The sequence below is a fragment of the Diceros bicornis genome, chromosome 35 (assembly GCF_020826845.1).
Source record: "Diceros bicornis minor isolate mBicDic1 chromosome 35, mDicBic1.mat.cur, whole genome shotgun sequence".
Taxonomy (NCBI): domain Eukaryota; kingdom Metazoa; phylum Chordata; class Mammalia; order Perissodactyla; family Rhinocerotidae; genus Diceros; species Diceros bicornis.
Window position 1 is genome coordinate 10,256,408 of NC_080774.1, and position 21,730 is coordinate 10,278,137.

Here is a 21,730-nt window from a genome sequence, read left to right on the forward strand (position 1 = left end):
AGTAGTTGAATGTTACAAACTCAGTCTACCTGTTATTACACTTAGGAAATGTGAAGCTTTTCATTCAATTAAAGTTTAAATAGTTAAAAAGTTTTCATTCAATGTGCCGGCCTGGTGGCTCAGTGGTTAAGTGCGCGAGCTCCACTTCGGCAGCCCAGGGTTTGCAGGTTCAGATCCCAGGTGCACACCGACACACCACTTATCAGGCCATGCTGTGGTGGCGTCACATATAAAGTAGAGGAAGATGGGCATGGAAGTTAGCCCAGGGCCAACCTTCCTCAGCAAAAAGAGGACGACTGGCATGGAAGTTAGCTCAGGGCTGAGCTTCCTCACAAAAAAAGGAAAAGAAAAAGTTTTCGTTCAAGTTTAATACGTAAGTTTATATGCAAACATTAAAAAACATGTTTCTCTCCACAACAGTTCCCGAGCTACTTAACAAGTATTAAATAAATGTTAACTGAAGGAAAAGTAATGTTTGTTATTAGGCACACCAGCAGAAGAGAAAATAAATGGAGGAGCCACAGGCCAGTTACTCCAACAAGGTCACTCACTATGGGAAATTTAAACCTATATATGCAAAAAGCTACCAGTTCATTTTATTTTTCCTAAAATTAAAAGCGAAGGGCCGGCCCCGTGCTTAGTGGTTAAGTGTGCGCGCTCAGCTACTGGCGGCCCAGGGTTCAGATCCCAGGCGCGCACCGACGCGCTGCTTCTCCGGCCATGCTGAGGCCGCATCCCACATACAGCAACTAGAAGGATGTGCAACTATGACATACAACTATCTACTGGGGCTTGGGGGAAAAAAAAGGAGGAAGATTGGCAATAGATGTTAGCTCAGAGCCGGTCTTCCTCAGCAAAAAGAAAAGGATTAGCACGGATGTTAGCTCAGGGCTGATCTTCCTCACAAACACACACACAAAAAAATTAAAAGCGAAAAATAAAAATAAAATGCGCTCAAATTGAACTAGATTTAAGATGGGTGGTGAACATGAGAACATGACATAATCCATGCAGAAATAGAAGTATAATGATGTATACCTGAAATTTACACAATGTTATAAACCAATGTTACCACAATAAACAAAAAAAAAAAGAAGCAGAGATTTTTAACCCAGGGTTTTCCATAAGATTTTAGGTCTTGGTTCCTGTTCACATGTTTCTGGGAACAGAGGTCCATGGCTTTAATCAGATTCTCACAGCACTCTGTGATCCAAAAGAGACTAAGAATCACTCTGATCTGGTAAAAAAAAAAAATTGTTGTGGAGACTAGACAAATTCACCAATTTGTAAGATGCAGGCTGGTGAGAGAGAAGATAAACATAGGAGATGGATATAGCAAGTGTCTAAGCAGACCCAAATACTTTTATATCCAGCTTTGGAAAGAGAGCAATTCTTTGGAATCCACTTTAACAATATTTTGCTGAAGGTCATATGAAAATTTTCATGTGCAAATCTGGAACTAATACAAACTGAAGTAACTGATGTAGACCCAAAGAAAGAAGTCAACGTGGAATTCAAAATTGGTTGTGAATAATCTACAAAGGGAATGATACCGAGAATCCACAGTTAATTTTAAAATGAGCTACAAAGAACATTAATTAGATGATTAAAACGGACAGAGGGGCCAGCCCCATGGCGTAGCAGTTAAGTGCGTGCACTCTGCTACTGGTGGCCCGGGGTTCAGATCCCAGTTGCGCACCGATACACCGCTTGTCAGGCCATGCTGTGGCGGCGTCCCATATAAAGTGGAGGAAGATGGGCACAGATGTTAGCCCAGGGCCAGTCTTCCTCAGCAAAAAGAGGAGGATTGGCATGGATGTTAGCTCAGGGCCGATCTTCCTCACAAAAAAAAAAAAAATGGACAGAGATGTTCTACAATAGGTTTTAGGTATGGGGAGTGCTCATCATCTCAAGACAACCAATCCCTAAAAAAACCTCTTAAAGTCAATCAACTTTTAATGAGAAAAAATTTTCCATAATGATGAGTGGGGGAAAAAAAGGTTTCTTTGGAGCTTTATCTTAAAAAAAAAAACGGAAAAACTAAGACAGTTTATTATTTTAAACTTAACAAAATTTAGGGTATAATTAAAACTATAAGCTAATTCTTAGTATGAGCAAAGAATTACTGCTTTTGGGAGGGGAGGGTGCCATTTTTCCAACAAAACTGTGAACTAGCACAATCTGACACCCTTCACTTGTGCAATAAGCTCAAAAAGAACCATTTTACAAAAACATCTCAGGGCTCATCAAATTTCCTGAAGGCCTCTCTTAATGCTTTACTATCCAAATCATTCTTTTCTCCCATCTTGCTATTTTCCTTGTCAATTTTCTCTTCAACCGTTAATTACTCTAACTCTGCCAGATGTTCCTTCATCAGTGGTTTTGTGAGTGCTTGGAGCAGATTTTCAAGAACGCTTTCATCTACTTCATGAAATCCTGAAACTTTTACAAAACTGGCTATTTACTTTGAAACTGATTTTGACATTATTGTTGGGTCAGCAAGAGAATGCCTGACAAAGACTCTGAAGGAACAGGGAGAGATGCTAACTTTAAGTCAAGTTGAATATGGGATCGAGGGCTAATTTTATAAGTGATCCATTCATTACTAAGTATTTTCAGGTTATGAAGACATTTGTCTTTGTAGGCCTCAGATAATAAATACTGTACTTGGGCTATTGAGGGTATCCCTGTATCTTCTCTCTGGGTTCCCAAACATCATTACAGTTTCTTACCCAGTTTGTACTCATCATTAAAACCCTGACGTCGTAAACGTCTAATCAGCTCCAGTTTAGCTAGATGTGGTCCTCGGAGATGACGAGAACTTTTAGATTCTTCTGTTATCCGATCTTCTATAAACTTCACAGCTTCTTCTGCAGAATAATGCACTTCTCCTTCTAAAGAGCTGGGTATAAACACATGAGAAAGGTATTTTGTGCCTCCACTGTCCATCTCAAAACTTAAAGTCAAGCCAAATTGACTTTAAGAAATAAATTAAAAATAAGAAAAAGCACTTTGATATAACAATACAAATGGGAATAAAAGAGAGCTATAAGCATATTCTGACAGATAACATGGCATATGATTACTCCTGATTTTGGCATCTAATTATTGAAGAGTGACTAATCACCTCTACCTCTTTCTTAAAAAAAGAGTGGATAACTTTGTATATATAAAATGTTACCTAATAAAAAATATAACTAAATTTTATTTTATTGCTTGAAGAACAAAGGCTGAGAAAAATCAGATGACCTAGTTAATATCATAAAGCATCAGCTCATAATTGGTATCTTAAATTCTATTTCTGCATTCAGTTTTTTAAAAGGTCCCATTTATATTTATTGTAATATTCTCTGTAACAGCCAAAAAAAAAGGGGGGGGGGGGCTGTCAGCAACAATCCAAGTGTCCATCCACAGGGGAAAGGTTAAATGAATTATGGTACATCTCTAAAATGGAGTTCTCTTAAGTCACTAAAAGGAATGGAACAGATCTTTATGTACCCTATATAGAAAGATGCCCAGGAGATATTTTAAAGGGGAAAATACCAAGTTGCAAACCATTATGTCTAATACGATGCCATTTTTATGTTAAATAATAAGAACAAATATGTTAGTACATGGATGGAAATAAACCCAAAAGACACCAAACTGTTATCAAGAGTTATTTCTGGGTCAATTATATCACAATAAAACAGGAAAAAGAAAAAAAAAGTTATTTCTGGGATGGTAGGATAACTAGGAACACTTTCTACAGCATACACTTTTGCACTAATTTAAGATTTTTACAACGAGCATGTATTTATTTTATAATTTAAAAAATGGAAAAAAACTTTACTTTGAAAGGAATACATTATTGAGACGGAAAGGAGAATTCAACTAGGCTTACAATGAAGTCCTTTTCCTACAACATATTAAAAAGTGCTGTTGAAATGCAGGAAGGAAGACAACTTACTGTTCACCTTCAGCAGGAGGAGTCCAGGCCTCTTCAATCAGTCGAAAGACAGAATCGAAATAAGTCAGATAGAACTGCCAGTCATCTGAGCTAAAATCAGATTGAATGGTGCACACAGAATTAAACCCAAGTTGTGACAAATCTGCCTTAGGAACCATGATATTCAAGTTATTTTCTAAGTTATATTTTAGTCTGTACTAGGAGAGGCACACCCCTCCCTCTGGGTTTCCTCTGCAGCCCTAAAAGGGCAGTGCTCCAGAGGCATTTTCAAAGTAAAAAACTTTTAAGAGACTACTCTTTCCTTCAATAAAATGACCAGATCTAGAAAACTAATACGCTTAACAGCAAACTCTCCACATTAGCAGCTCTTAAATGGGGGTGGAGGGGAGGGCTCTCTTTTAGACTAATATTGAATTTGACAAATTAATGGTTTTCAGCATTCATTCTGAAGACCTAATGCTCAGCACCCTGGTAGCATACCGTTACATCTCTTTACTGAAAAATAAAGGCTCATCAAAAACTATAAAGTATCCAGGACACACTACTAAAAGATTTCACTTTATGCCCAAAAATCTCAAAAGACTTAGACAAAAAAAAAATCAGTAGTGACACCTGAAAGCCCCACTACAGTCTCCTAGTCCAAAAAGAAGCATCTACTCACTTTTTCAGTAAGAGGCGCCGGGAAAGGGCATTGCACTCTGGCCACCTGCTCAGCTTCTTGTACATAGCCATGCACTTATTTTCCCGACTCTGAATCTCACTTGTCAACTTCTCTACAATTAAAAGGTATAAAAGTTGGTAAGCTAGTTTCATTTCTGCTCAGAACCCAGAATAAAGTCCAAACTCAAGAAGGAAAATGTCACATTTTCTTATCCATTCTCTTAGAAAATGGGACCACTATTAGACACAAACTACTATCTTACTAAAGATTATTTTGCTGGGAAAAAAAAGTACATTTCTGATACTAAACTTTTACAATAATTTTTTCTGTAAAATACAAGGATCCACAATGTACTGAGTTGAGGATCTAGTATATGGGATACACTTATAAAATCCCAACAGCATCTAGGGATTGGTATATTTAGTCCATAGACAGACTTCTCACTCAAATAGTTACAAACCATTGAATAAGCTTCGACTGGAATGGGATAAGCAAGGTGAGATATTAGGAGGAAGATAAAAAAAAAAACAGAGCTGAATCAAACTCCTTCCCAAAAGGTGAGAACAGAAAAACTAGGACTACATTTTCTGACCAAATTAGATTTGCCCTGTCCTTTTATAACAGCTTAGCAGATTAATGATACTAACAATTACATTATGAATTTCCTATAGAGACTCTCAATTTTAAATACCTGTAGAACTACAATCTAGCTGAGTAAAAACAGAAAGGCTGACTTGTACCCATCTGCAAGGAGGCTGAAGTCAGAGAGTAAGTAACATTAAAAAAACCCTCCTCCTAAATGAACAGACACTTCTCCAAAGAAGATATACAGATGGCCAATAGGCACATGAAAAGATGCTCAACATCACTAATCATCAGGGAAATGCAAATCAAAACAATACTAAGATATCAGCCCATTAGAATGGCTATAATCACCAAAACAAAAAACAAATGCTTGAGAGGCTGTGGAGAAATGGAAACCCTAATCCACTGCTAGTGGGAATGCAAACTGGCACAGCCTCTATGGAAAACAGTATGGAGATTCCTCAAAAAATTAAAAATAGAAATACCATATGATCCAGCTATCCCACTACTGGGTATCTACCCAATGAACCTGAAATCAACAATCCAAAGAGGCTTATGCACCCCTATGTTCATCGCAGCATTATTCACTATAGCCAAGACATGGAAGCAACCCAAGTGTCCCTCTACTGATGACTGGATAAAGAAGATGTGGTATATATATACCATGGGATACTACTCAGCCATAAAAAAAAAAAAGACAAAATCGTCCCATTTGCAACAACATGGATGGACCTGGAGGCTATTATGTTAAGCGAAATAAGACAGAAAGAAAAAGACAAACACTGCATGATCTCACTCATATGTGGAAGATAAACCAATACACAGACAGACAGAACTGTTTGGTGGTTACCAGGGGCAAGGGGGTGGGGGGTGGGCACAAGGGGTGGAGGGATGCATTTATATGGTGACTGACAAACAATAATGTACAAGAAAAATTTCACAATAAAAAAAAAAAAAAACCCTCCTCCTATAGTAGTTAACTGAAGCAGTTAACTAACAGCTAGTGTTACAGTTTTATGACAGCACACAGCCCAGTAAAGGATATACATACTTGTCCGATACAAAGTTTTTTAAACGACTGTACCTAAGGAGAGATCTAAGACTACTCATCTATAGTTGTTACTCCCAATGACTGTAAAGGCACAGTTAAAAAACTAGGTTTGTGGGGGCCGGCCCGGTGGCGCAAGCGGTTGGGCGCACATGCTCCACTGTGGCGGCCCGGGCGGGGTTCGCAGGTTCCGATCCCGGGGGCGCACCGACGCACTGCTTGTCAGGCCATGCTGTGGCAGGCGTCCCATATAGGGTGGAGGAAGATGGGCATGGATGTTGGCTCAGGGCCGATCTTCCTCAAAAAAAAAAAAAAAACTAGGTTTGTCGAAACAATAACTGCATTTCCAGGAATTTCTCCTAAAGAAATCATCAGAGATGTGTAAATATTTAGGAACTAAAATCTTTGTCACAGATGTCCAAAAATAGGGGAAGAGTTAAGTCAATCTGTGAAGTTTGTACAAATCAGTTTTTCAACAAAAAAGGAAGGAGTATTTTCACGACAATGGAAAAGAGCTAACTTCTCCACCACGTCAAGTGCTCTTGCAAATCAGTAAGATTAACCAAATTTTTACAAATAGGAAAAGGATAAGGAAAAGCAACTTAGAGAAAAGAAAATATTAATGGCTTTTAAACAAATGAAAAAATAATTATCCTCCCTCATAATTAAATTAAAACTTGTAAGGTATGTTTCATCTATCAGATTGAAAAACATAAAAAATTTGATATAACAGTTATGATAATACAGGTTGTTAAGTATGCAAAGAAACAGGCCCTCTTACATACTGATAGTAAATACAGCTGGGGGGCGGGATACACACTGTAGCCTCTTGGAGAGCAATTTGGTTTGTAGCAAAGATGTTCCTTCAAATAGCCTAAATATCCATCAAGGACTGGTTAAGCAAACTGTCTACATGTACAGTACTATGGAACGCTGGGCAGTCATTAAATAGAGTGAGGTAATAAGGTGTATCTCTAGGACACACTGTTAAGTTACAAACCCAAACAATGGGTATATGAGTATGCAGAGCAAAGGTCACAAACTTAAATGCCTTCACAGGACAGGCAGGTAAACAAAGAACATTTATATCTAGAATACAGATCCTGGCAAGAGGCATTAACATTTAAAAATCTTAAAAAAAATTTTGGGGGGCCGGCCTGGTGGCGCAAGCGGTTAAGTGCACACGCTCCGCTGCGGCGGCCCGGGGTTCGCGGGTTCGGATCCCGGGCGCACACCAAGGCACTGCTTGTCAAGCCATGCTGTGGCAGTGTCCCATATAAAGTAGAGGAAGATGGGCATGGATGTTAGCCCAGGGCCAATCTTCCTCAGCAAAAAGAGGAGGACTGGCAGATGTTAGCTCAGGGCCGATCTTCCTCACACACAAAAAAAAATTAATACAAATATTGTGTTAACAATAAGGTTATGCTATGGGCCAGGTATAATATGTTCTCATTTGTGGTTTAAAAAGAGGGGGAGGAGGGGAAATACATCTTTAGAAGGGTATATAGAACAAGTGACAGGAGACAAACCTAGAGGGCAGAGAGAGGGCTAGAGATCTGGGGTATAATACCCCTTGAGTTTTCTGAATCCATGAATTATTTTCAATTAAAAAATATTTTTAACAATAAATGTAAAACATATAGAAAAAATCTGAAAGAATATAAAATGATCACAAGTCAGTTTTTTATGTCTATCTTTATGTTTACATATGAGGAAGAAATTTTCCACAATACACATTTTACATGTTTAAGTAGGGGAAAAAAAAAAAGCTTTAAGAAAACTTTAAAAATTACCTCCTAATTTTCCTCTGATGACATCCAAGGCTTCCTGGTACTTTCCCAAACGTTCCAGGATCATATAATAAAGTTCAACCTTACAGAAAAAACAAACAAGAAGTGCAACCACTGAAACTTTTCAATAATAAAAAAGATAGTCACTTGTATGTTTTTAAGAAGTTATCTAACAGAAAAGAACGCCATCTTCAAATGAGATGAAATTAACAGTAAGAATTAGACAACAGTATCTCCCCTATCTATACATATCTCAGCCTAGAGTACTTGCTGAAAACAGCTCCTTGTTCATTACACCTAAGCTGGGGGCTTCCAAAGCTTTACATCTAAGCAAAAGGGAAGAGTGAGGACCCAGGTCTCTATCTGGAATAAAGAAACAGTTTGTAATACTTTAACATAATATTGTAGCAATGTCAAAAATCAGGCAAATGCAGAACTAAGGCTTAAAACACTCACCTCAGCCTCCGCTTCTATCTTGTCCTCTTTCACCATTTTTTCTACCATTCTCTCAGCGAGGGGCAGAAACATCGTTTTTGAGAGGTTTTCATCCTGTGCCGATATAGACTAGAGGAGAAAGAAACCAAATGTCTCATTATAATTTCTGCCCTGCTTGCACTATTTATATTATTACCACGTAGACCATTACTGTAACTTGAGCACATAGATATCAATCCACTATGTCAAACATCAGACCTAATCTGAACTTCCCAAGAAGATACATTAGAGAGTGGTTTGGTTTACAGGAGATTATTTTATTAAAGATTCATTATCCCATGCATTCTTGAAATACTGAGTTTTCACAATATGACCTAAATTTTAAATAGGTTATTCATACATTTTTCTAGAAATATGTTAAGAGGGGTTATGCCTATACTGTTTATTATACATAAAGGGTATCATCATGTACCCTTTGACAGTACCTATCATCTAGTACTTTTGAAGAGAAAAGCCTCTCAGATGTCTTTTTGAAATGTTTACACATTAGAAGGGAAATGCCAATTCCTTTATACAGCTTACTATTAGCTACAGTTATCTTAGATTGATAATTAAAATCAGTACATGATATCAATAATTTTAACATCGCCAGAGATTCTGCTCAGAGCTCATTTACCCCTGTAAACAACCTTTCAAGGTACCTACTATGCTTATTTTATAGATAAAGTAAGTGATTCCCCAACAGCTCTCCAAGAAATGTGGTGAAGCCAATATCTGAAAACAGACCTATCTGAACCCAGAGCCTCTCTATTCTTAACTGCTACATTTTAACTCCTACCTCCCCATCCTCTCCTACACAGTATCTCATTTGGTCCTTACAGTAGCTCTGGGAAATGAGCATCTCCATTCTGCAAAAGAGCAAACTGAGGCTCAGACAGCAGAAGTGATAAAACAAGGCCACCCAGTTCAACGATTTGTTCACTAACGAACAACACTGTCTTAAAGACAAACCTCAAGTCAAAACATCAAACATTTCAGGGCTCATACTTGATCAAATAACCCAGTAATGGAGCTAAGATTCAGGGGAAATACAGTTTGTGCTACACAGAAATAAACAAATACAGCAACTCATAAACAATACCAAAACTCCCCAACTCAAAAAGTCAACTGACAATTTATAAAGTCCCTGTTTGACACATGCTGCAAACACATTACCCAAGATGTTCAGAAGACATATTAAGGACAATGACTATATACAAAAATAAATATAAATCTTGGGGCCGGCCCAGTGGCGCAAGCAGTTAAGTGTGTGTGCTCCACTTCGGCGGCCCGGGGTTCGCGGGTTCGGATCCCGGGCATGCACCGACGCACTGCTTGCTAAGCCATGCTGTGGCGGCGTCCCATATAAAGTAGAGGAAGATGAGCATGGATGTTAGCTCAGGGCCAATCTTCCTCAAGAAAAAAGGGGAGGATTGGCATCAGATGTTAGCTCAGGGCTAGTCCTCCTCACAAAAAATAAATAAATCAATAAATAAATCTCAATCCCAGTCTGAATGCCATACTCACTTGCATAATTAAGCTCATCACAGACCAAAAGTAGTAAGGGTTTTTGGGGACAATCTTATACAGAGCCATGCCAGCCTGAAAGACAGAGAGCCATAAACACTTAATTTAGAAAACATCACACAGAGGACAATTAATGATCTAGATATGTGGCAAGAAGTTTCCTAGGAGAATAGCAACACGTTTACATATCCCAGTTACTGCAAGTGCCTAGTGACTTGACAGATATTCTCTACTCGATAGCAATAGAGGTAATTGCAAAGGTGAATTTTTACAACATCAGGAATAATATTTCACCTTTTGAACCAGATTTTCTCAAATTAAAGCCCAGTATTTCTAGAAAATACTGCAATCCAATATAGTTCCAGTAGACTACCAAGTAAATATAAAAGTTGGATTATGAATGTACACGAGAAGACAAACCTGACTGAAGACATCACACTAACCAGTTACAGTAAAACAAATCAACAAAGAAATCCAGACAGCATATTTAAACTTCAAAATTAGAAAAGATTACTCTGACATAATTCAAAAAATAATTCTTAGGTTAGGAAAATAATCAGGTTCTTTCAAGATACCATTAACTAGAACTGAACCCGTTCATTTTGAAATGTGTAACATACAAATACTTAAAAAGCAGGGACATGGCAAGAAGGAGCAAAGCAGATCTATTCATGCATAACTGAGAATTTGTCCATAATTAGCCAACTACTAATTAATGCTAAGAACTCCATCAGCTAATTATCATAGTTACTATTATATGTTTTTTAATCTTTTGTCTATCTTCAATCCACTTGAAAAATTACAGGGAGCCCCCATTAAGTGGAAGGAAATGTCTCTTCCTGCCAAGGATACAAAGATTGAGTCCCGGTCCCAAAAGCACATAAAAGCTAGGGAAAGAGATAAGACAACTATTCAAATGACTAAAATATACTTGGCGATAAAAATAAACATCCTATACAAAAACATCATGCTAGACTGTTTCCAAGGAAGAAAAGGTTAAGTTTGTTTATCTCTCTCTTTTTTCTTTAACAGAAAGTAGAGAAAGGAACTTTATCAATAAATCCTTCTCCAAAGTAGCAGTCTTTCAGTCTTTCAGTAGCAGTCTTGAAGGTCAAACAGAATGTCTATGGGCAAAGATGGGAGTAAGGATACATACACAAATACAAACATTTGGGGTGAATGGGAAAGTGAGTGAATTCTAGGTAGGGGAGAAATGAGTCCGAACAAAAACATTAAAGAAAGAAAAGTCAGGGGCCGGCCCGGTGGCGCAAGCGGTTAAGTGCATGTGCTCCGCTGCAGCGGCCCGGGGTTCGCAGGTTCGGATCCCAGGTGCGCACTAACGCACCGCTTGTCAGGCCGTGCTGTAGTGGCCTCCCACATAAAGTGGAGGAAGATGGGCACGGATGTTAGCCCAGGGCCAGTCTTCCTCAGCAAAAAGAGGAGGATTGGCAGATGTTAGCTCAGGGCTGATCTTCCTCACACAAAAAAAAAGAAAAAAAGAAAGAAAAGTCAAGGGACATAAGTTGACAAGAGCAAGTAGGACATTTGGCTAAAACAAAGGATTAAGAGGAACAGTAGGGAAAAGGACTGAAAGGTAGACTGAGATACCTTTGTTGTGAGGCATTCACAAAGGAGTCTATACGGAGTAAGGGAGTAGTATGTACAAACCCACACTCCTCTAGGAAGAGTATTTTAGCAGTACTGTGAAGAAAGAAAGTGGGAAGATAGAAGAGGTAAGGTGAATAGGAACTAAACCAGGATGAGGTAGGTCAAACAGAAAAGAGATCTGTGGAGACAGAGACACTGTGAAGGTAGAATCAAGATGAGCTGGTGACAAAAGGAACACACAGGGTAAGAAGAATCTAAGATGGCTTGAGGTCCCTGCTTCTAACACCAAACTCTGGAGGAATGGAATGAAGAGTGTTAGGAAATCAATTTTACCTGATAATTTGAGAAAAGAAAACATCTTTATAATGACATCAGAAATAAAAAAGGAATACAAAATTAATATGAACTTTTACTATAAAAGACAAAAATTTCATGTCCATAACCTACTATCTTGCAGACACTAATATTCTGCTGATACACGAAACTTGACAATAGACAAGTTTGAAAAACATGGCTATAAATTGGTGTCTCAGAGACTGGGAATGTCATTTACAGAAAAAGGAAGGTCTAATCACCATGTGAATGACCAGCAACTCTTCATTCAAGTTGGTTTTAAATATCACCTGCCAGGGATGTCATCTGGGGCAGAAGTCCTTAAGTTTTCTGATTCCCTGCTTCCCTTCCTCCACCAGTTTACGCAAACCACTCACTTATTTAACAAATATTTATTGTGCAGATGCTAGGAACTGAGGATTCAGCAGTGAACAAAACAAAAGCCCCCACCCGTATGAAACACGACATTTAATTTGTAAAATACCTATTACCCCAGACTGACATACCACTTACAAAATAAACAGATAAGCTAAGAAACTGTAACTACCTTAAGCAGCAACAAAGCTAGAATAAAAATTAGACATTCCATTCTAAAACATTCAACACTAGAATAGTCCATTCTTCCAAGATATTAGAATGGAATGAAACAAAAAGCAAGCTACAGTTGAAACATATTAAGGAACTGTAACTAACTGTTAAGCCACATCAAAGCAATGTCTCCAAAAAACAAGATGCAAAATTGTATATATCTCTGGCAACATGTGAAGTTAAAATATACAAAAATAAAATCTGTTCAAGTGGCAGATTATTCTTTTCCTTTCTTCAAAATTTACCTTAATATTGCTATTGCATAAACTCAGCCTTTTTGTTATTTTATGTGTGTGTATAATACATATATTTCAAGAATATATTTTGTGAGATCATAAAGTTAACACATGCTTTAAAAAAAAAAAAAGTAACAGGGGCAGCCCCGTGGCTTAGCGGTTAAGTGCGCGAGCTCCGCTGCTGGTGGCCCAGGTTCGGATCCCGGGCGCACACCGACGCACCGCTTCTCAGGCCATGCTGAGGCCGTGTCCCACGTACAGCAACTAGAAGGATGTGCAACTATGACATAACAGCTATCTACTGTGGCTTTGGGGGAAAAAAATAAATAAATAAAACATTAAAAAAAAAAGTCATTAAGATGAAAAGTATCCATAGCCCTATATTCTGGTAACATTTTGGTACATATCCTTAGAGACATATCCTTTATTACGGAGGGATAGATGTGATGAGAGTGGGAGGAGAAGGCCATTTTACAACATGCTCTTCTCATTAACACATATTGGGAATGTCTCTCTATGTCAACAAATAAAGACACACTGTACTATTTGGGGGAGATGGGGTGTTGCATTTTATTCTACCATATAGATGAACCATAATTTCTTTAACATGTCCCCATAAATGAACATTTAATATACTTTGCTTAAAACATATTCTTAGAAGTAAAAATGATATTAAGGAGTTACATGTATATATGTTAGTGTTGCCAACTGTAAAAAAATATACCCATTTTACATTAAAAGAAAAATTATCATCTCTCAATACTTTTCCTGAGAATATACTCCATCAGTAAATAAAATAATGATACAATTTCTTCAAAGAATTATATTTGGGGGGCCGGCCCAGTGGCACAAGCCGTTAAGCGCGCGCGCTCCACTGCGGCGGCCCAGGGTTCGCTGGTTCGGATCCCGGGCGCGCACCAACGCACTGCTTGGCAAGCCATGCTGTGGCGGCGTCCCATATAAAGTGGAGGAAGATGGGCACGGATGTTAGCCCAGGGCCAGTCTTCCTCAGCAAAAACAGAGGAGGATTGGCAGATGTTAGCACAGGGCTGATCTCCTCACAAAAAAAAAAAAAAAAAATTATATTTGGGCCAAAAAAAATTCTTCCAATTCAAAAGCTTGCATAAGCAAATACAAAGGTTGATGTTAAGGAGAAAGGATTTATATTAATATAGTATCTTCCACTCTCCTTGATTTACCTGTTGTTATAGTTTGATATTTCAAGTAATAAGACAAAATAAAAACCCAAGTAAGAAAGCTCTGCCTTCAGAAGACATTATACCCACAAACAAAGCATTTCTAAAAAAAAATACTACCCTGACATCATCAACCCTATGGGCTTACCAGTGCAGGTTTCATTTCTCAAGCCTGTCAGCTCTACCCACCCACTAGTCCAAATGTGTCCACATGAGGCTCCTTCACGTATATAAAAGGAACACCTAAAATACGCTAACTCTCAAAAAAGCTGCCTCCGGCAAAAAAAACAAGTAGCCCAAGCCATGGGGATTTCTCCTCTGGTATACTTAAAAATCTCAGCAGGTTATAAACAGTTAAATCTAAAAATCAGTTGTAAACTTTAAAATTAATCTTTCTATAGTCTGTTCATTCTTGGCTCTGGGATTTTGGCCCATTTTCTGAAAATATAACAGCAATCTGATGCAGTGGGACAATTGGAAGCTGACTTACCAGAACCAAACAAAACATACCGTCAGGCCACAAAAGAAGAACCACCACCAAATTTCCCAAAATAAAACATTTAAAGAACTTGAATAATAGTTCATCGTTAAAATACACAAAGACAATAACTGGCTGATCTCCACAGACAAATATATAGACTCAGTTATACACACATATGCAAACACACACATGCGCACACACACACACACACACACCACTGCAGTTAAATCACATTAAAAAACCCTTTACCTCTAATAGCAAACCCCACAGCCCAAGAGGTTTGGGGATCAAGTTACCTGTTGCATTTTCTTGTATTCGCCCACTCTGGCATAGGCCATGAAGAGGTGAGAGTGATACTCCTCACTATTGGGAACTTTCTTCACAGCTGCCTCATAAAGTTTTGTAACTAACTCCGCTAAGATAAAGAGAAACAGGATTCTTTGATTATTGAAGTATAACTTAAACCTTAACAGCATTTAATTTTTTTTCTATTTGAAGGAATAGATGTCTCCTATCATTAAGGAAGAAGAAAATATTTGCTTTGCTTCATCTGATCATTACTCTCCTCTTGGTTAGGTATTATTTGACGAAGCATGGAATAGGTCAGGCTTCCCCATTTACAATACACAAGATCCTCCAGGATCTAGCCTCTCTGTCTCCTTCCTAACTCTTTCCTCCACCACTTTACGCTCTAGCCACATCAAACTATTTGTAGTTCCACTAGACTCCCTGTGCTATATCATACCTCCATGCCTTCACACTGTGCCCTCTGCCTGGATTCTCCTCTTTTCTACTCAGTGATCATCATCCAAGACCCAGTTCAAATGTAATCCACTCTGTAAATTCAAATGTAATCCTTCCCTGAATACCACCTCAGCCCCTCCACCTAAGTTTGATCACTGCTTGCCTCTGCCATCTATAAATCTTTTAAATAACTCTCTCATTGCATTTATTAATACATAATGCAATATACTATCTATTGCTCTATTTCCCCTTATAGGCTATGAGGAACATGAGGGCAGAAAGAGCATCTTTCATATTTGACTCTGATACCATACTTGTCATAGAGAAACACTCAACCAATACTTGTGGGATAGACAAATGATTTTTTTCAAAACACTGGGAGAGAATCCATATCCCTAAATCAACATAATCGCTAAGTAATCAGAAATAATACCTCAACTCTTAAGTTTTATAAAAAGAATGAAAAACAAAATTGAACTATAATATTTTATGCCCATTAGGTTGACAAAAATTTTATTTTTTCCAGTTTTATTGAAGAATAATTGACAAATAAAAATTGTATATTTTAAGGGGTACAATGTGATGGTTTGATGGCAAAAATTTAAAAGCCTAAGAATACCAATGTGGAGCAATCGGAACTCTTATACACTGCTAGTGGGAAAATAAATTTAGAAAACAAGTTGACATTATCTTTTTTTTTTTTTGGTGAGGAAGATCAGCCCTGAGCTAACATCCATGCCAATCCTCCTCTTTTTGCTGAGGAAGACTGGCCCTGGGCTAACATCTGTGCCCATCTTCCTCCACTTTATATGGGATGCCGCCACAGCACAGCCTGACAAGCGGTGCACTGGTGTGCGCCCCAGGATCCGAACCCGGGCCACCAGCAGCAGAGCATGAGCACTTAACCGCTATGCCATGGGGCCGGCCCCAAGTTGACATTATCTTTATCCTTAAGCTGAACATACACATACCTATGACCCAGCATCTCCACTCCTAGATTGTAGTATAGTCATCCAACGAAATATTTTGTGGCAGTAAAAATGAATTAACTACAACCACTTGGACAGCAGACGAAAAATGTAAATCACAGAATGCATACAGGATGAACCCATTTATATTAACTCAAAATTAAGCAAAACTAATAATGTATTACTTAGAAAAACAAATGTGATAAGGATTTAAAGAAAAGCAAGAGAACAAAGAATATTCAGGATAGCAAGTACCTCCTAGGGGGTAAAAGGGTAAATCAGATTGATGAGGAACACACAGGAAGCCTTCTTAGTATTGATAATGCTCTATTTCATTTTTTTTTTTTTTTTGTGAGGAAGAGCAGCCCTGAGCTAACATCCAATGCCAATCTTCCTCTTTTTCTGCTGAGGAAGACTGGCCCTGGGCTAACATCCGTGCCCATCTTCCTCTACTTTATATGGGACGCTGCCACAGCATGGCCTGACAAGCGGTGCATCGGTGTGCACCTGGATCCGAACCCAGGCTGCCAGGAGTGGAGCACGTGCACTTAACCACTACACCACGGGCCTGCCCCGATAATGCTCTATTTCTTAAGTTGGGTGGTAGGTTCCCAAATGTTCATTATTCCACATCAAATTTTCTAGTGTATTACATAAAATATATTCTTCTATAAAATGTGTTACGAAATATACATATTATTTCACAATAAAATATTTAAGAAATCAACTGAAAAATTTTATTTATAGATGAAATGGTAAACTATCTAGGATAAGCTTAGAAATAATCTGGCAGGGGGAAGGATACAGATATAATTGGCCATGTGTCAATACCTGATGAATGTGGGTAATGGGTACAATGGGATTTATTATGTTATTCTCTGTTTTTGTCTATGTTTGAAATTTTCCATATTAAAAAGTGAAAAAAAAGGGTAACTCTTCCATTTAGCAAATCAAAATGTCACAAATGAAACTCAAGGCCTCGTTCCAACTCAAGGATCCTAATATATGTAAAACACCTTTCTGTCTACAGTCTTTGCAAACCATGCTCAACGCATTATTTCACCAGTTGCCATCTACCCAAATCACGAGTGATAAGTAAATCACAAAAATAGAGAACTCAATCAGAAATATCCAAAAACTCAAGCTCAGGTTTAAAAACAATGAAAACAAAGAAACACACGTCGATGCATCTCCCGGTAAAGAATAGTCAGTGCCTGCAGCGAGTTGTCATCTGTGGGTTCAAGGGCTGCCACCTCCTGCGCCAAGGTGAAGGCTTCCTCTTGCTTTCCAGTTCTCTGTAAACCAATTGCCTTTAAAACCTGATAGAAAGGAAAGGATGGAAAAGGAAATATGAACCAAAGAAAGCCAATCTGAAAGCACAAGAGAAGTTGTAAGGTATGCCTAGGTTCCTAATCAACTAAACCAGTTTACTAAAGATATCAGCCAATCAAGCTGCTTTCCTATTTCAGTCATATTAAGCATGCACAACATTGCTTAAGAGGACTTTGTGAAAATAAAATAATTAAATAAGTTATGTCCCAAGAAATAAATAGTAAGCTTTTAATTAAATACTATTTATGGCATTTAAGTGATCAGGAAAATAAATGACGTAAAAAAATACTCTGAAAAAACACAAGTAGTCACTAAAAAGATTAACTAAACATCTTTTCCCTTTGAAGTAGATTACAATATATAACCCACCAACTATAAGTAACCCAAGGACAAATGAACTTACCTTAGCACAATGAAGATCCTTATGTTTCTTCAACAATTTATCTGCTTGCTGAATTGCCATTTTATTATTACCATTATCAAGATAATCTATGAAAGCAGAAATTATGATAGTTATTTTCCTTCAACAATAAATATGAAAAATGCACAGGCTGGTATCAGATATTTCAAAAAGCATCTTAATTCAGTGTTAAAAACATCACGGAGCTGATTTTAACTCTAAATGGTTAGGATGGCCCAGAATACAATCTGACACTCCTACAGTGATCTCTCATTCAAAAGCAATATAATCTGGTCATATTAGCCCTTAATGAAGATTCAACACTAAACATATTTCAATAGGTGACATTAATATTTTTACCTATGGGAAATAAATGGGTTTATTTACCCAAAAATTAAAAAAGTTTTTTAAAAAAGAACCCTTTCTGAAATGCAAATCAAAAAAATACTAAGATATCACCTCACGCCCGTTAGAATGGCTATAATCACCAAGACTAAAAACAACAAGTGTTGGAAAGGATGTGGAAAAAGAGGAACCCTCATACACAGCTGGTGGGAATGCAAACTGGTGCAGCCTCTATGGAAAACGGTATGGAGATTCCTCAAAGAATTAAAAATAGAGATGCCCTATCATCCAGCCATCCCACTACTGGGAATCTATCCAACGAACCTGAAATCAACAATCCAAAGAGGCTTATGCACCCCTATGTTCATTGCAGCATTATTCACCATAGCCAAGAAGTGGAAGCAACCTAAGTGTCCCTCAACTGACGACTGGATTAAGAAAATGTGGTATATATATACAATGGAATACTACTCAGCCATAAAAAAAAAGACAAAATCGTCCCATTTGCAACAACATGGATGGGCCTGGAGGGTATTATGTTAAGTGAAATAAGCCAGAAAGAGAAAGACAAACACTGCATGATCTCACTCATATGTGGAATATAAACCAACACATGGACAGAGAAAACTGTATTGTGGTTACCAGGGGCAAGGGGGGTGGGGGGTGAACACAAGGGGTGAAGGGAGTCATATACTGGTGATGGACAAACAAAAATGTACAACCCAAAATTTCACAATGTTAAAAACTATTAAAACATCAATTAAAAAAAAAAAAAAGAACCCTTTCTAATTTTCAAGCTTCAAATCTACCAAATGGGCCATGTTCCTTCAATAAAATATGTTTAACGAATACTTACTTTGTCACAGAGTTAAGTATAATTCAAATAAGAAAAGGTTTTACCCATAATGGGTGGGGGAGGGGTGAATTCCAAAAACATCAGGAGTGGGCAAGGAAGTAGAGAAAACAGCCCTTTCAGACATTCTGGTTGAAATAGAAACTAGTACAGACTGAAGCACAACTGACTTCTAGGTTTCCTAAGCTATGTATCCATTCCAAACTTTAAGGAATATGGAGACCTGCTATAAAACTGTGTTAAGGAAAAAAAGCAATCAATTATTATTCAAAAGTCTAACAAAAACAAAGATTCATTTACAGATGAGAAGATCTAAAAGAAAATGAGATCTGTTTTAAATGGAAAATGGGGGTAACTGTCAATTCTAAATATAGAAAGATGACAAAACACAGGCCACTCCACAGCCTACTACTACTACCTCTACCAGGTCCCTCTCTGCTCATCAAGGTCCCAAATCAGCACAGGGACAGATGAGGCACAGATAACTCAAAATAACCTATGGACCAAATGCTAGTGAGGACATGGAGCAACAGCACCTGTCATTCATTGCAGGTGGAAATGCAAAATAGTACAGCCACCCTGGAAGACAGTTTGGCAGTTTCTTAAAAAAACTAAACAGGGCCAGCCCAGTGGCACAAGCGGTTAAGTGCGCGCGCTCCACTGCGGTGGCCCGGGGTTCACCGGTTCGGATCCCAGGTGCGCACCGATGTACCACTTGGCAAGCCATGCTGTGGCAGCGTCCCATATAAAGTGGAGGAAGATGGGCACGGATGTTAGCTCAGGGCCAGTCTTCCTCAGCAAAAAAAGAGGAGGATTGATCTCCTTACAAAAAAAAAAAAAAAAACTAAACATACTCTTAGCATATAATGCAGCAATCCAGCTCCTTGGTATCTATGCAAATGAGCTGAAAACTTACCTTTCACACAAAAACCTGCACACAATTGTTTACAGCAGCTTTATTCATAATTACCAAAACTTGGAAGCAACCAAGATGTTCTTAATAGGTGAATGGATAAACTGTAGTACATCCATACAATGGAATATTATTTAGTAATAAAAAGAAATGAGCTATTGAGCCACAAAAAAACATGGAGGAACCTTAAATACATATTGCTAAGTGAAAAAAGCCAATCTGATAACTCAATCATACTATGATTCCATTTATATGACATTCTGGAAAAGGCAAAAATTATAGAGACAGTAGAATAATTAGTCATTGCCAGGGGCTGGGGGAGGGATGAATAGGTGGAACACAGCTTATTTTTAAGGCAGTGAAACTATTCTGTATGATACTGTGATGATGGATACGTCATCATACATTTGTCAAAACCCATAGAATGTACAACACAAAGAAGGAAGCCTAATGTAAACTAGTAAACTACGGACTTTAGTTAATAATAACATATCATATTGGCTCAGCAATTGTAACAAAGGTACTACACCAATGCAAGATGTTAATAACAGGGGAACCTGGGGGGGAGGGGGTAGGACTGTAGGGATATATAGGAACTCTCTGTACTTTCCACTCATTTTTCTGTAAGCCTAAAACTGCTCTAAAAAATAAAGTCTAGGGGGCCGGCCCGGTGGCGCAAGCGGTTAAGCGCTCGCGCTCCGCTGCGGTGGCCCAGGGTTCACCGGTTCGGATCCCGGGCGTGCACCGTCACACCACTTGTCAGGTCATGCTGTGGCAGCCGTCCCATATAAAGTGGAGGAAGATGGGCATGGATGTTAGCCCAGGGCCAGTCTTCCTCAGCAAAAAGAGGAGGATTGGCAGATGTTAGCTCAGGGCCAATCTTCCTCACAAAAAATAAATAAATAAATAAAGTCTATTAATAAATACATATATATATACATAAAAAAGCAAAGATTTAATGCCAGAGAAGGAAAATGAGAACTGTTATTAAATGGGAAATGGGTGGCGATTCCAAATATAGAAAGACAACTGGACACAGGCTAGTTCACAATCTACTACCACTACTGGTCCCTCTTTGCTCATCAAGGTCCCATATCAACATAGGGACAGTAGGGACAGAGGAGGCATAAACAACTCAAAATAATCTATGGCCCTGGTGGCCCAGAGTGTCCCAAATAACAAAAATAGACTATCATTTTACCTAATGGTTTCAATTTTTCTCCAGTGAATACTTTACTAAAACTTTTAATGGCCACATGAACGCATGAGTTTTATCTCTTCAGCCTTTCCTCGATGCACTTAATATTGATGAGCACCAGTAACGCCAGGTAAAAAGACTAAGAAGCCTTACTCTGAAGGGACTCACAATCTGGGTAGGAAGGTCTAAAAGAGCCTTATTCTGGGGGGAATCACAATCCAGAAAGGAAGATCAAAGACAACACTCAGGTAGAGAGACTAGAGAATCACAGATATTGAAAAGCATACATTCCTGCCCTAGGCTCTCACAAGGATTTAGAGCAACCCCCCTTTACTTGAGCTAGTGTCAATGGGTTTCTGTTCCTTGCACCCAAAAGAGTTTTAACTAAGACACACCACCACATTCAGCCTGCTGTCAGGCTCCTCTTTCCTGGATGCCTAGGTAACTACTGATTAACTGGATGCTGAGTCTTTGCGGAAAAGTTTCTTTTCATTTTACATT

The 21,730-nt window shown here is 38.3% G+C and overlaps 1 protein-coding gene across 2 annotated transcripts in view; it reads right to left on the bottom strand.

Annotated features, from left to right (window-relative positions):
- The window catches only part of NAA25 (N-alpha-acetyltransferase 25, NatB auxiliary subunit), a 73,014-nt gene that overhangs the window by 43,857 nt on the left and 7,427 nt on the right, over positions 1-21,730 (bottom strand). For both annotated transcript variants that reach the window (XM_058531446.1, XM_058531445.1), the window contains exons 2-10: positions 17,924-18,009; positions 17,369-17,507; positions 14,773-14,891; positions 10,035-10,109; positions 8,490-8,597; positions 8,037-8,115; positions 4,611-4,722; positions 3,950-4,039; positions 2,733-2,902 (exon numbers count right to left, since the gene is read on the bottom strand). In XM_058531446.1, coding sequence (XP_058387429.1) covers positions 2,733-2,902; positions 3,950-4,039; positions 4,611-4,722; positions 8,037-8,115; positions 8,490-8,597; positions 10,035-10,109; positions 14,773-14,891; positions 17,369-17,507; positions 17,924-18,009 — 978 coding nt within the window. The remainder of the gene's footprint in view (positions 1-2,732; positions 2,903-3,949; positions 4,040-4,610; positions 4,723-8,036; positions 8,116-8,489; positions 8,598-10,034; positions 10,110-14,772; positions 14,892-17,368; positions 17,508-17,923; positions 18,010-21,730) is intronic.